The 16,689-nt window shown below is 38.1% G+C and overlaps 1 protein-coding gene across 6 annotated transcripts in view; it reads left to right on the top strand.

Annotated features, from left to right (window-relative positions):
• Positions 1 to 16,689, top strand: part of ACTN2 (actinin alpha 2) — a 68,417-nt gene that overhangs the window by 9,860 nt on the left and 41,868 nt on the right. For all 6 annotated transcript variants that reach the window (XM_005146000.1, XM_005146002.3, XM_005146001.3 and 3 more), the window contains exons 2-3: positions 15,411 to 15,525; positions 16,074 to 16,193. In XM_005146000.1, coding sequence (XP_005146057.1) covers positions 15,411 to 15,525; positions 16,074 to 16,193 — 235 coding nt within the window. The remainder of the gene's footprint in view (positions 1 to 15,410; positions 15,526 to 16,073; positions 16,194 to 16,689) is intronic.

Consider the following 16,689-nt stretch of genomic DNA (forward strand, 5'->3'; position numbering starts at 1 on the left):
CTTAGTTAAATTTCATATTCCTATATCATCAAGCTATCCAAAGATCTGGAGTAATTATTTGCTTTTTATTTTGGTTCATGGTTTATGTTGTTTGTTTCTTGAGTTTTTTTAGAAAAGCTCAGTAATTTAGGAACCTGAAGCTCACTAAAAATTATTTAGGAGCTCCAGATTTTTTCTGAATGTCTGCTGGTTTACAGGATATTTAAAATAGCTTAGGAAATGTTACTCTGTAGCTCATGTCTCATTAAAAAAAAAAAAAATTAGAGTTAAAAAAAATCAACCCAATATGTTTTAGTAGTATCTTGAACAACAGAGGCTACCAAAGTCGTATAAAAACAGGTTTTTAAAACAAACATGAAATGAAAATTGATTTTTTTATCATTAGTTACAATAATAAAGAAAATAACACAGATTATATGCTTTGTGTACTGAGAAATATTGCATTGGGTAACCTGGCATATATTTCTGTTTCATAATTGGGAATTAACACGTGAGGTTTTCCTTTCTCCATAAGACTCTCAACTGAAACCTTAGTTCAGATTACAAGTAAAACTAGATTGGGTGATCTTCAAATGTACTAAATAGAAGAAAGCAAAGATGACAGTTTCTGTGCAAATATTGTGGGTTCTGACTACTGACATTCCTTTCCCATTATTTATTAATGTCTGGGTCTTAAAGATGTGTTTTGGTTTGTGTGGAATTGAAAAATTTTCAGAATCTGTTTTAGTTTTTTTGGTCAGAAGACACGCTTTTCTGATTATGGAAGTGTTTTTAAGAATGTTGGTAGATAGGACCATACTTTTATCTCACTCTGACTGTATTGACTGTTTCACGATGGATTTACTTACTCACCTGACAATGTAGTAAATAATTACTGGATAAAGATAGCATGGTGAAGAAAATCAACAGAGAAAGCAAGGGAAAGACATTTGGAAATCCAGACAACTAAATCCTGGATTAGCCTACTTTAATAAATCCCTCTATTTCCAGAGAGCATACCTTTAGTTCCTTCCATACTATAGTGTGTAAATATTTTTTTCGTCTCATCCTAAATAGTACTTGGTTATTTAAATATGTATTTGCTGAAACAAAAATGTTAGCCGGCCCTGTCTTGATACAGGAGCATTGTAGAGCAGAGCTGGTGGAAGAAGGACCTGAGACTGGAAAGGAGAATAGAAGATATGATCTCTTTATAAGAAAGCTCATTTGGCACTGATAGGGTAGTGGTAATGCATCTTCTTTGTTTAATATACTTAAGAGAAAGGCCTGGGCAATATAAAGGGCATAAACTCCACCTTTAAAGCACACATGCAGATTTATCCCTTTCAGATCCAACACAGTATGGGACATTTTGGCTTACCTACAGTTTGTTTTGAACTTTCCATGGGAAGAGGCAAATACAACAGAGATTGGATTTGTTCTATGATAACAAAGATGTGGCCAATTGGAAAAGAATATAGATGAGAGATAAAACCCCAGAAAAATAACTGTTCTCAAATCTTTTATCATTGTTGAAACAGTTTCCTCCAAACCTGCTGGGATTTTCATTGTGAATCCTTTTTGGAAGATGACTTCTAGTTTGTTGGTGCTCTGTCAATGCTGAGCATGGAAGGTAGTGCTCCAGAATTAGCTCCTTTTGAGCCATGTAGCAATGAATGGATTTCTTTTGACCTTATAATGGTTTGACTTTTTGTATATATTTTGATTCCATGACATGCTAAGTATTTTTTTCTAGCCTGTGTTTCTTAGTTTCTCAGTAGTTAGATACAAAAAATGTGCCTTAAATGTGGTTCTTTGCCTAACTAGTGCTTACAGTAAAACCTCCCAAATATCACTTTGCTCAGAAGCGAGCTGGAAAGCACCAGAATGCAATAGCTCACTGTTCCGTTGATTCACTATGCCTTCAAAAGTATCAGGAGTTGTTTTGATTTTGTTCACAAACTTGTAGAGAGCAGGAGAGAGAGGATGCATGAAAGATGTCTATGCAGCCATGCACCAGTACATTGGAGTTTCTAGCAGAACCTACACTTGCTCTGCAAGCTCACTGCTTAAGTCCCTAGTTTCCTACCTGATTGGCTGGGGAGAGGTAACTTTTGGGCAGCATTTTGAGATAATGAATATTTCTATATAAATGCAAAGATGCAGGATTTGTTCCATGGGTGATAGAGTCCATTAAAGGCTTTACAAAAATGTGTGCAATGTTTCTTTGCTGCACTCAACTTTGTGCATTGGCAAATCCATATGACTGGGTATGAACTGGCTTATCTGTAGATAAGCACTGTAAAGTTTTGTGGTGTAAAGTCACCAGGAATGCTGCGTAAGGTGTTAGTTACTATAGCCATACTACTTCATGTTGCAGTGTTAGAATTATTTGGTTTTCTAGTGTAAATTCAAGGTCTGTGAAGTGCAGTGTATTGGAACAGAGACTATGTATGTATGTTAGTATGCTCTAAAGTTAGGTTACCCCATTAGAGGAAAATACTGTTGTGCCATGCAAATAGTTGGCAGTACTCAGAGGTTCTGGGTGCTGGACACTCCCAGCCACGCTGTATGTGAGTACTGTGGTACAGTCTTTGTGGGCAATGCTGCTCTATTTCTACAGATTTCAGTAGGAGACAGTTTGAAGGGCAAATTTGGCAGTTGCATGTAAAAAACCCCTCAAATCTACCATAATCTGTTAACTGTTAAATTATTAAATGCTAGAAACAATATGGTCAGAATGTTCATAAACTTTTCCTTCAAGGGAAATACAAAATAAATATCTGAAAACAAAAGAAAACAAAATCCTTGACCAAAACCAGATTATTCAAAACTTCACACTTGAATTGTTCTATTAGTCCCTTTTTTGTTTGGTTTTGGTTTTAAAGGTTTAATCCCATTTAAGAACTATATTCTTAAAATGCTTGATTCACAGATACTTTTTTCAACAATATTTGTTTTTTGAGGCTTGTGAAAGAAGTTTTTTCATTTGCTACAGCATTTTAGATTTGTGAAACATACATCAGACTGTAAAATCCTGCACAACCAAATTGAGAGATGAGCAGCGCCCTCCTAATTCTGCATTTAGAACTCTTAGTCCATGGGCGTATTTACATTTCACCTCTACTGTGGGGTGAAGTTTTTGGACAGATGTGTGAAGAGGTTTTACTACTTGAAAAGAAGTTGTACAAAAAAGCAAGAACTCAAATGTTGAGTCTTTACTCATTGCCTGTCTTTTCACAATCTAATATGAGGGCTATTATAAGTCAGAAATTTGTTTGTGATTTGAAAACTTTGTTTCCTTCATAGATTATACCACTTATTTACCATTCTGTAGTGCTAATCTTGAACGCTGAGAGTTTTAATGCATTGAAGAATTATATGGAATCTGACAGAGGTATTAGTTCTAGTATGACAAGATATTAACATACCTGTTCTTTTTTACGTAAAGGCAAAGAAAGTAAAGGCATCAGAAAGGTGGTGTATAGCTGTAAATGGTGTCATGCATATTGTTATTGAAAATTAAGAGGTCAGATCATTGCAAGCAGCACTGGATTACTTTCTGTTACTCCAGGGCTGCTGTAACACAGCCAGACATTCTCGTTTGAACAAAGTGTTCACAAAGAGTATTACCTGTAAACTATTTGTGACCATATTTCCTCAAGGATTCAAGCATATGGTGTGAACGGACAAACACTATGGCAAAAATAGTCATTCACATCCAAGAAAAAGCTGACTTGTAAACCCCCTGACTTTCGTCACTGCTTTGCAAGGTGGTGACAATATTCACTGAAAGTATCAGTATTGCAAAGCCTTTCTAGCGGAATATTCTAATAACTCCTACCCCCCAACTCATGATGAAAGATAACCTTGTACTGAAGATGGACTTTTAATTTATTGGTTGGGAATGCATGGCTGGGGGAACCTTTCACTTTTAGGTCAGTGTTTTGAACCCAGGCCAGGTAAGTAAGTGACAAGGTTGCTAACACACGCAGACTGGTAATGTCTATGAGGTGAGTTGTACTCTCAGTTTAGCTCTCTGGGGGACAGGTGTCCCCATCATTTAAACCACCAGAAATGGCAGCTTCACTGGAGGTGCCCAAAACTGACCTTATTAGTGAGAGGTAGCAACAGTGACTTTTCAGCCTAGAGGTGAAAGCAAAAACAATTTCTGTATGTGAAAATGCTTTCTCAGATTGCATCTCTGGGGTTATTCACAGACATTGCTCTTCTTTAACAGTTCACTGAGCGACTTTTTTCTCCATACTTGAGTGGCTGGCACATTTCATAATTCACTAAGAGTTTAAGGAGGAAAAGATAAGTAGCAAGAACTAGATTTACAGTAGTAAGTAACTGGTTCATGCTAAACACCTAGCTTTGATTTTTAAATGTAGAATTAACTTTGGATGACTGAGAACAAATGTTGAAGATGTTGCTAATCATTGTGTTGTTTTCCATCTGTCCACAGTAGGTTCTGTTTCTGATTAAAGTTCTTTAATGACAAGGCATTTATAGTTTTTTCAACTTCCTTGCTACTAGCTCTTTTTTGGGCTTTTTTAAGAGTAGTATTTGAGCACCTCAAAAGCGATGGTGAATTTTCCCCCACAATAGTGCTGTGGAATATGAAGGGTTTATTATTCTCATTATCCTTGAATACTGAAGTGGGACACTTAAAAATACTCAGCTATGGCTGACATCTGCTCCTATTAAGCTTATAGTCCCATATGAAAAAATCATGGGTCATAAAATATTCAGCATTTAGGACAAAAACATTTTTAAAATTCAAGTCTTAAATTATTTAAAGGCTGTCACAAAGCTGGGGAAAAAATACAAGTGTCAGGATCTCTTCTGCAGGATTGTAAGACACACCTTGGGAAATGTGTGTACCTGTAGAACAGATCATTGAATTCACTTTCATTTTAGTCCTTCATTTTAATTTGGGTTGTTTAACTTCCCATGAACACTCTGCTGCCTGTTGATTTTGAGTCTTCCTTTTTCTTTTTTTGTATTATTCTCTGCCTTTGCCTTTCTACTTTCTGTTTCTCCCATATCCATAACAAATTTCCTCCAAGGTTTGGGGTTTTTTTTTGTTGTTGTTGTTTTTTCTTTTTTTGCTTTTTTTTGTTTTTGTTTTTTTTTTTGAAGGGACAGTAGAGGTCATATGAAAGTAGGAGGTGGAAACAGGGGTCACCATACAAAGAACATGCTGACAGCAACAAAATTTACAGCTATCTGTTGCATGCCAAGTGCTTGGATTCCTAAAAGGGAGATGCTTTCTGCTGCTGAATGATTTCTTATTTTGTAGTCTTTGGATAACATATATAACTACATTTTAGGGCTTCTCAGTCACAAAATCTGTAGAGTCTTCTTGCCTATTCTCCCTTTTCAGGACTGCAGTGTAGATGCCAATTAGGATGTGAATCTTCCACGAACATCATAGAAAGTATGGCTGGAAAAGAATTTAGTCCTACTCTTGGGCAGAAGCAAGTATGATCATGCTGTTCCTGACATGTTTATCCAGCTTGTTCTTGATGATATCTAAGAAGAAGAATTCACATTTACCCAGCCAATCTCTTCCAGTACTTTGATGCTTCTAGAGTTAAAAGTTAATCTGAATCTTCCTTGTTGTTTTTTTAAGATTGTCACAATCAATCTCAAGCTCTATCTTCAGTGAACACAGGAAAACAGTATATTCTTTTCTTTGCTGTGACTTCTTAAACATTTGAGACAAATATTACTCTCTTTTCAAACTCCTCATGATTAAATCCATGCAATGGTTCTGTTATTTGTAGATGAAATTTTCTAGAATTTTATTCTTTTCATGGATGTTTCATGGCTTCTTTCCAACTGGTCCATGTTCTTCCTGAATTTCATGCCCCCAAAAGGGGACAATATTACAGCTGATCTCTTTCCAGTATTGAGATTGGAAAAAATACTTCTGATGTTGACACATCATTCTTCTACTTAGGCATTCCAATATTGTATTTGCCTTTTACAACAGCACGTTTTTTTAAATCAGGTTAGGTTGTGATCTGCTGTTACTCCTAGATCCTCTTCTTCAGTGCTACTGCCCTGCCAGCAGATCTCCATCCTATGTTTTTGCACACACTTATTAGTGGAGGCGGGTAGTACTTCAGACTTGTTGCTAATCTGCATCCAGCTTTCTTCAAGTAATTTCATTGATTTGTCAAGATCAGTTTGAATTGTAGCTCTGTCATGAAACCTGCTCACAGACCCATCATTTTGCTGTTGTATTCAAGTGTTATAAATACTCTATTCTGTCATCTAAAGGAGTCAGTAAAGTATACTATAGGAAATGCTTCAGGGCAGCTTTCTGCAGTAGTGTACTTAATAAGCCCTTCTATTTAATAGTGAGCCATTACCTACCATTAGTAGGAATAAACACAGACTTGCTGAACATTCCTTTCTGTCCCCTGCACCCTCATATGGTTTTGTGTTTAGTTTTGCTTTTAGATAAATAGCTCTCTGCTTTTGCAACCAGCTTATCTATGTGACGTAAAAGAGGTCTGCTTCTGTAGAGTTCTGCTGTGGGGAACCTTTAAAATGCTCTAGCTTAACTGGTGGAACTAGGAAGAATGGCTAGTTAGGCAAAATAATGAGGAGAGGGCATGCTGGCTTAGAAAGGTAACACAACATATATTTTTTCTTGCTTGTCCTTGGATGTTTAATTTTTCAAATATAAGATTGGATTCTGCAAAAGTTGAAGTTATATTGTAAAAATATGAACAGGTAAAGAGGTCTTACGAGTTTTTATAGTGCAAGATAAAAGCATGCCTATGCTTTTACAAAAGATTTTAATAGGGTTCTTGCCTCTTTTATTTCTGTGTTGTTTTTCTGAGCAGGGTTCTCTTATCTGAGTGATTCTTGAAATTCCAAAAATGAAAAGTAGACTTAGACCAGAACTGCACCTCAGTTCCTGAACACTTTTTAGCTTCAAATAGGATATTAAACATTGCATGTGCTTTTACTTCTAAAACATCAATGTTTCTAATTGAATACATTTAAAATAGACAGAATTATTTTAAACAGATCAAAACACTGAAGTGGACAGCCCTGTGGTGCTGTATGTATTTTGAGAAGTTGCACATGCAGAACTTTCAGATATGGGTGTCATCAATAGTAATGAAAAGGAAGGGGAGTAGACCTGTTGTAGCATTATACTGGTGGTCCATCTGAGTTGTCTGCAGGCTTACCTAAATTTTCATGCTTAGTCTGACACTTTTCTTTCACACATAAAGATGAGCTTCTGTGCTGAAAAATTCTCTGCATTTCCAGCTGTCTTAGGTGATACAATAAAGCTATGTGTCTGCTCCTAATAAACCTTGCAATATTTTAACTGGTTTACTCCCTCCAAACACCCTGTGAAAGCCTCTTGTCTTCCTTCTTTTCCTTCCTGTTCTTCCTTTAAGAAAAAACCACTGAGGTGAGGACAGTGCAGGCAGTGACCATACTGAATTTCCAGTACATCTTGCTGCCCTCTGAGTTTTCTGCCATTTTAGTCCAGTGGCACAAAGTAACCTTTCTTGTTGTCTCTTCTGAAAATAAGAGCAACACTCACTTTGTAACAAAAGGTTCAGTAATCTTCTTGACATTTTCCAGGGTTCAGCCTTGCCAAATTATTCTTGAAGGGATATTTACATGCTCTGTTTTTTTAGTTAATAGTGAGCAGTGTTAAACAGACGTGCAATCATTCAGTGCTGGGAGGGGGTTGCATGTTTTACAGGAAACCCTAGACTCTTGCAGGATTAGGCCACCTGCTTTGTAAGGGCTGAGGTCTCCCATGCTTTTCCGTGCAAGCAAATTGCAGAGTGCTACCAAGACATGTGCAGTGTACTGTATGATGAATGCATCCCTTTGGCAATGTCTGCTGTGAATGATGAGGAAGTATGACCAACAGATCAAGGGAGATGATTCTTCCCCTCTACTCCACTCTTGTGATATCCCACCTGGAAAACTGTATTCAGTTCTGGGGCCCCCAGTATAAGAAGAATGTGGACCTATTGGAGCAGGTCAGCAGGAGGTCCACAGAGATGATCAGAGGGCTGGAGCATCCCTCCTGTGGAGACAGGCTGAGAGAGTTGGGCTTGTTCAGCCTGGAGAAGAGAAGGTTCCTGGGAGACCTTAGAGCAACTTCCAGTGCCTAAAGGGGCCTATAAGAAATCTGAAGAGGGGCTTTTTACAAGAGCCTGTAGTGATAGGACAGGGGAGAATGGTTTTAAACTGAAAGAGGGGAGATTTAGATTAGATATTAGGAAAAAAATCTTTACTCTGAGGGTGATGAGGCACCGGCACAAGTTGCCCAGAGAAGTTGTAGATGCCCCAACTCTGAAATCATTCAAGTCAAGGTTGGATGGGGCTTTGAGCAACCTGGTCTAGTGGAAGTTGTCCCATCCCATGGCATGGGGACTGGGACTAGATGATCTTTAAGGTCACTTTTAACCCAAACCATTCTATGGTGCTATGAACTGAAAGTTCCCTTAGTTACTAGAGCAGATCTGCTGACAGTGCAGAGTATGCTAGCGTGTCATCTCTGACACCATCTGTTCAGATATATATATGGATGTGGTTAAGCAGGGAGGGCTTTCCCCAACTTTGAATTTGGTGGGCTTGTGATAAAGCTTCTACTAACTACTTTTTAAGCCAATTCTGTGGTATCCTCTCATTTCTTCCCAGGAATTCAGCTTTGACATACTGCCTATGATTTGGGGGTTTCCTTTTAAAGACCTTTTGGAACACAGTAAACATTTCTCCTACTTTAGCCTTCCTATCAGGCTTCATTATCCTTTCACTGTGCTTCATTTGAGTTGTTACTGTGCTCTGGTGTGTTCTGTTTTAAAATCCCATTTTGTCTTCCAAGTGTTTTGGTGTGATCAAGTTGTACCAGTGAGCCACCTCTCCTTTTATAAGTCCTTCCAGCTTTTTTAGTAACATGCCAATGCACTGAAGCAAGGGGAAATAAGAGCAAGGGGGCAGTTAATTCAAACCAACAAGTAAAATATAAAGGTCGATTTATTTTCAATTCACAAAAATATGTTATTACACTTAATATGCTAAAACTGTAGCCAATCTAGATGTTCTAGGAACATCTAAAAGATACATCCATAGTCATTGGTTCACATTCACATCAAGCTGATTAATAAGGGCTGTGCAATTTTCTGCTGTGTGTCACCTTCATGCCCCTTCTTTTGGGAGCAGAATTAAATAGTTGAAAGAATGAGGGCCAACACAGACCCTGCCCCAAGCTCAGAGAAAAGCCCTGATCCTGCAGTCATTAGAGCACTGTGTGGTTACATGAGCTAGGAGATCATGTTGCAGGTTCACAACTTATATTTTAAAACATGGATAACAGGCAGATGGGAAATTCTTCGAGGGGGAACCTCAGTCTGGCCTTGTGGGAATGTTCTGGCAGAGCTCTTTCTGTAACACCCACGCCATGTGCTCAGAGCCCAGTAATGTTCTGTATAGCTACAGAGTGAATCACTGTATCCCATTTAGCCTAAAAGTAATGAAGACCCTCAGCTAGCTAGAGAGGAAAAAAACTTTAGAAGAAAAGTTATAAAGAAGAGTTTTAAGAAACAGTTCCATCAGACTGAGCTAATTAGGGATAACATGTATGTATATAAATGTGTTCAGTGTTTATATTTGAAGTTAATTTTCTTCAAGTGTCTTCTGCCTTGGGTGTTAGAATTTAAGGTCTACTTAAAATGACATGTGCTTCTGCTGTACTTAACAAACACGGGAAGTATTAGGTTTCCTATAAATGCGGTATTTTTCATAGCTCAGGTAAAAATTGCATTTTGTCTTTATTTTCTTATGTAAATGTTACAGTAAGTCCAGAAACTCAAACCTGAATGACTCATGTGGGCTAGCAGCCTTTTTGGAAGGGGCACAGACAAGCAGACACATGCCTTCTAAAATCAGTATTTTAAAAGTTGTAAATATTATAGCAGACAGGAATTGATTTGCACTGGAGGGAGTTATGAGACATAGGTACTAAATAGGATACAGGCCTGCAATCTTTTATTGGGCTGGATCCACTTCTCAATTTCAATTCTGAGGGCAAGTAAATAGATCTTCCTGGCATGTACCCTGTACATGTCCCTCTGCAGGGTATGCAGCTGTTTTGGTGATGTACGTTTTGGACTCGCTGTAGGTGCCAAACTTGCCCTGAGTCTTCAGCAGGGGGAACAAGTTGTCTTGTGGCCCACCGTCAGGTTACAGTTTTGGAGAGGATGGTTACCAGTGCCTTCTCAATTCTCTTTATCCCTACTATCACATACACATATGAAAATCAGTATTAGAGCATCTTGTTTTCTGGCTTTGAAGCATTATCAAAAGTAAGTTATCATTACACTCACATAAAAATGATGTGTGGGTTTACTCAAGAGTGTAGGAGAATTCACCTCTTAGAGATACCACTTTTTCCATCAAAGCATATCCTTTACTGTGCATGTGTAAAAATATTTGCACAGAATGGGTGTACCCTATTATTTTTTTTTTGAATTAGCTGCACTTGATTGATAATTGATTAGGGATAGCTTCTATTTCTGCCCATTGGTGGCACTCTTACTTGTCAAGGGCTTGTAAAATTAAGTGCTTTGAGTAAGTTACCTGGTATAATTTGTTTTGGTTTTTTTTTCCTCAGGTACACACTTTGCTGTCACAGCTTTATGAATCCAAATTATGGAGAATATGCCATTGCCAGTCTTCACAATGAGGCCAAGTGAGCATAGAACATAAACTGCACTCCCTTTTCTAGAGCTAGCTTTTCTAAAATAGACCTGTGACTGCAGTGGACGATTAATAGTGCATTAACAGAACATTTACCTATGGGACTGCAAAGTCGTTGGCTTCCTGCCCCGCAGCCTGTTTTCTGCGGTCTTTCATCTAAGAATGCCAGCAAAGTTTCTTCTGTAGTAACAATTTTGGAAAGGAGAAAATGCGATTTATTTATTTTTAAAATTAGGAGAGCCACCTATGGTAAATACATGATAAAAAGAAACGTCTAGCTTTCTAGGCACTTACTTATATCCCTCCTGGTATTCGGCTTGGTGCCTTCTGTCCTGCCTTGTTTCTCTGGTCAATCTGATATTCTGAAATGTGCTGTACAGGTCAGCAGAAAAAGGAATTTGCATTGTCTAAGTCATTTAATAGCTGTTAAATCTCAGTGGATTACAAATTTGCGGGGTACTATATGCTGGCTGTATCTTGATCTCCCTGACTTAAACGTGCTTTGAATTGTTTCTTAATAGCTATGAATAGAATTGTTAGTTAAAGCCAAAGCAGTGAGAACAAGTGGTGTCACAACAAGAATAGAAGGATGAGGGAGAAATGGAATGGGGGTTATGGAAACTGTTAAAATTTGCAAGTTAAGTTTTGCAGTCACTTCAATAGAGTCACTTATGGGTTGCATCACTGAAACATAGTAAACACTTCCTTAAGCAGCATTCCTGTAGCCATGTTTGGTCCCAGGAAAGTAAGCCAGTTTGTAAGGCATCAAGCTATTAAGTGACATGCCGAGAGTCTGCTGTAATGTACTGCAGCAACACTTCCCATGAGGCTCAAGACAACTGTCATGAGGGGATAGAACCATTTCATGACCTGGTGCACTGGTAAAACAGAAAGCCCTGAGAAACTGTGGTTTATATAAAAGATCTAAATCTCATGTTCAAGGTACAGAAGATAATCTAGGCTATCTAGATACAGATAATCTAAGTAAAGAATCCACACACAGTAGAGTGCTTCAGCAGAACTTAATGAGAATGGAGGCTTTCTAGGTAATTCCAAGTTTATCCTTTAAAATGCTACAATATTGATGAGAAACTCCAATGCTACTGGAAAGAAATAATGTGCAGATATAAAAATGCAGCCCATAAAACCAGGGACTGTCATCAAACTGTTTATTGAAAACACCTTGACTCAGCAGTAGTAGCATCTTTTCCTTGTTTATATCATAGCAACACTAGCTGCTTAGTGTCTTCATAAAATGAAGAAGATTCAGAAGAGAGCTTGTTCCTCAGCAAATTCAGTGCCATAAAAATGTCTGTTTTCAAGAGAAACTATTTAAAATGAATGAAAACTTTGTGATCTTTGGATAAAACTTATGTTGTGTACCTATCAGTGTGGCACCCAGTAAGTTGAAACACCTGTTGTAGGGGCAAAGTAGAGGACCACAGTGAGATTAGAGGTGGACAAAATTCTAATTTGTTCTTATGTATATATCTATATGTACATATATAAGGTAAGGAGTGCCTGGTTCCATTTTTCCTTAAGAAACTGAGAAGTAGCTTTCTTCACAATAAGAATCAGATTTGTATTTTAAGACTGCTCAACTGGTGGGGTCATTGCCATTAAACAGTTAATTAAATGGAAACTGGTGAAATCTCATTTACTTGAGTAGTACAGGGTCAGAACGCTTACCATAAATGTCTAAAAGAGGAGATAAAAATGGCTGAGGTTTTTCTTCAAATTCCTTGTTGAGTTTACCATAATGTGCTGGAAAAATTCTACAAACTGCAATAGTATCTGCAGAGAAGCACATCACTTAAGCTTAATTCATGAAAGGCTCATGCATTTACTGGTTCAGCTCTCTAATACTTTTGCCAGATTGCCATGCAAGGTTCATGTGCATTTACCCTTGAGTTCTTTCAGCTGTTTTTTCTGTATTACCATAATATTGTTCCTTCCAAGGATACTTGTTATAATTTTTGGTATTAACAAATGACTTAATATGCTGCTAAACCTTTCTAGATACATATCACTAGAACAAGATACTGCTTGAGGCAGGCAAATTAATCTTATAAACTAGATCCTACCCCTATAATGATCCAAACCAAATACTATCCTAAGACTTCATCATGTTGAGCCCTGAGGGTAGAGGTGCCTTGTATCTCTGCTGTGTTGCTTGATACACTGATTTCAGGTCTCCCATAAACTCAGTAAAGCTAGTTGCCTTAAAATGAGGAAAGTTCTGCCTTCCTGAGTGACTGCCTTTCAAGTTAATACCCCTTTATTATAATAAATACATTTGCAGAGATGCTTCAATGAAGCTATACTTACCTTCATCTGTACATGCAAAGATTTTCTTATGCTTCTACTTGCAACTCATCCTCTGCAAGTCAACAGAAACCCTGCTCAGATCCAGTTCCAGTACTGCTTTTTCTCTTCTCTTTCTCTGAATATCAAGAATTAGGGATTTCACTGAACAGCTCCCCCATATCCATAGCACTTCTTGCTTTTTCCTTTCAATTGGATAGAAGTGGATAAGACTAAAGTTTAGCAAGCTGTTCCTTGTCACTGTAGGAGTTCTGAGAAAAGAGCCCAGCAAGCTGCACATAAATCCTTCGCATAAACTGAGTGTAACCCAGCGACAATCAGAATGTTATTCTTAAACAGAAAGTTGCATTTTCAAGAATAAGCCATTTTTGAGAATTCAATCTATATCTTCTTAAGGTATGAAATCTAAAATTTATGAGATTCAGTTTCAGGGAAAGATTTGCCTTCATCTAGTTGCCTTTCTTATTCTGTTTCTGAAAGGTCAGAAATTAAATAGTTTTAAAAAGCAGGCAAGAAAAAAGCCAATAAAAATTTCATATTGACAGTGGGGATTTAGAATATATGGCAACCATGGTAATAATATTTAAAATCATGGTGTCGTGGTTTAAACCAAGTCCACACACAGCTCGTTCACTCACTCCCCCCCTTGCTCCCCCAACTCCCAGAGAGTTAGGAAGGAGAATCCAAAGAATGTAGCCCCCCTGGGTTGAGATAAGCAGAGTTTAATAGCTAAGGCATAACACAAATCACTACTGCTACTACTACTACAAATAATAATGATAGAGCCAATAACAAGTGAAGAGAATACAACACCTCACCAGCCACCAACCCATAACTCACCCCACCCTGCCCAACCGAGCACCGACCGATACCTCCTCCATCCCCCCAGAGCTCCAGCCCTTCCGGGTCTCTCCTGGTTACCTCCTGGGTATGACATGCTATAGTATGGAATACCTCTTTGGCTAGCCTGGGTCAGGTGTCCTGTCTCTCCTTCCTCCTGGCCTCCCCTCGTCCCTGGCAGAGCATGAGCTCAGAAAAGGCCTTGGACAAACAAAACATTTGAGCAGTAACTCAGAACATGCTTGCTATCAGCAACCATTCCCAGCCCGAAAGTCAAAACACAGCACTGCACCAGCTACCAAGAAGGAGAAAAATGATTGCTATTGCTGAACCCAGGACACATGGTAATTTGAAATAGCAAAGGAAGGAGAATTGCAAATATGTAGCAGTTTTAAGAAGCCAAAGTCTAACTTACCAAAATGTATGACCTTGTTATATACCTAGGGTTAAATACCTGGTGAAATACCTAGTAAATTTGTTTTCCATATGTTAACTGAAAAGCAAGGAGAATTTGTCAGAAGGCTGAGAAGTAATGGACATTTGAAAAAGGCTGATTTTAACAACTACATTTCCTGCTAGCCCATATTTTTATTTCATTCATACAAAGGTAACATATATATGACCTGTGTAGATCAATGGAGTTAGTTCTGCTTTTCTCTGCAAGTAAAAGCAGACTTGTTTTCTCTCCATGGAGAGGAAAATGTGGGTGGTTGCTTTTGTGACCTATTTCCCCTGCAGATTTAAGTACCTGCATTTGTGTGTTTCCTGAAGTTGTAGCAGTTTTCTGAAAATCATACAGTTAAGAAATAAAACCATTGGTAAGGCAGCCCATAGGTGCAAGATCTGAATGCAAAGCTTCTACACTTGAATTATTGTAATCCTTCAAAATCCATTCTAATTGTCCATGTTTTCAAAATTCATTCTGTTTCTCACTGTAGTTGTAAGTAAGGGAAGTCTTTCTTCGGTTACTTTGTCCTAAAGAGTGTTCTCACAGCTTCCTGCCTGGGAGAAATGCATGTTATTTGCCCCTGGCATAGAGAATCTGTATAAGAACTGTTTGTCATGACATGAGTTTAAGTAGTGGAAGCTTTTGCTTCTGTGCTTGCTATTGCCTCCATTTTTCTGTTACCCAGCTTCCTTTTTATCATATAAATCTTTCTTTCCAGAAAGAATGTGTTGCAGATAAGTCCCAACATAAAATTATGTGCTCAAAGAATGTTGAGTAGTAATAACTTAGATAACTTCTGCCTTTATGTGCAAATCTTTTGTTTAGGATGTGTTTATGAGCAGAATCTATCATATTGGTTCTAATCAACCAATTCTTTGCATCTGCATGAATATTCGGGATAAGAATTTTGAACTCAGCAACATGTAAAAAATTAATGGGAGTTGGACATCCAAATTTTAAAGACTGCAGTAGTGAAAATCTCAGATGCAGCTTTTACTCACATGGCTTAGCAACTGTTTTAGAAAATGCCTTGTTGATAAGATTCTTTTTTAAATTACTATTACAGACGTTTACAGCCTGGTGCAATTCCCACCTCAGGAAGGCAGGCACGCAGATTGAGAACATTGAGGAGGACTTCAGAAATGGCCTCAAACTGATGCTCCTCTTGGAAGTTATCTCAGGTTGGCTTAAATGAATTTTGCTATGTATTTACAGCATGCTAAACACTGTTAAAGAACAAAACTTGTTAACAATTCAAAACAGTGAACACATCCTGTCTTCTTAATATTCAGCTACACTATCACAGACAGGAGCGATGACCTAGAAGCTGAGTAGCAGGAAGCACTCACCTGTCAAGGCCAGGCTGGAAGAGCCTTGGGTGATATGGTTTAGTGGGAGGTGTCCCTGCCCACTGCAGGGGGGTTGGAACTAGATGATCTTAAGGTCCTTTCCAGCCTTAACTATTCTATGATTCTATGTTTAGGGCAAAGATTAAAAATTTACTCTGGTTTTACTGCTATATCAAGAAAAGTCTAAGTCAGATGTTTCAGCATTTGAATTTTCTCCTTGGGGTGTTGTTCAAAGCCCTATGACATGCATTCAGAAAAATACCTGTTAGAATGACTGCTAACAGTGTTCAGGGCACATTCACTCCTGAGTTCTAATTACTTGTGTGTTTCTTTAGCCAGGTGAATGTAACAATAAACACATTACATTTGTTACTCTGCAGGGGAAAGACTACCGAAACCAGACAGAGGGAAGATGCGCTTCCATAAAATTGCTAATGTCAACAAAGCTCTGGATTATATTGCCAGCAAAGGAGTGAAACTTGTGTCAATTGGTGCAGAAGGTATGTGAAAGAGCTTGACAATGTTTAGATCCTAGGCATTCACATGGCAAAGACATCTGACAGAGACACTTGGCCAAATCACGCGGATTATTCTCCATATATAGATGCCTCAAAAATCCATTAATATCGACTGCTGATTTGTATCTGTGAAAGGACAGGAGGTGGAAATTTGTGGACACTTGGAGAGAGATGGGGTATAAATGGTCTCTAAGATCAGTTTATCTTCAGTGTTAAATTGAATTGTCTGTGTTTCAGTGGGTGTTCAGATAAAGACTTTCAGAGAATTATGTTTTCTTTACATATTATTAAAAGTAAGTAGCTCCTTTAGAAATCAGGTTGGATTCTAGGGTGTGCTTTATCCAGTCTGGGACATATTTTAATCTTTAGGAGGTATTATTCATACAAGACAAAGGCTGACATCACTATCAGGTGGCTGGGACCTACTCCCATATTATTATGAGACTGACTGTGGATGGCAGCTGTATTTCTAAAATTC

The sequence above is a fragment of the Melopsittacus undulatus genome, chromosome 3 (genome assembly GCF_012275295.1).
Source record: "Melopsittacus undulatus isolate bMelUnd1 chromosome 3, bMelUnd1.mat.Z, whole genome shotgun sequence".
Classification (NCBI taxonomy): Eukaryota; Metazoa; Chordata; class Aves; order Psittaciformes; family Psittaculidae; genus Melopsittacus; species Melopsittacus undulatus.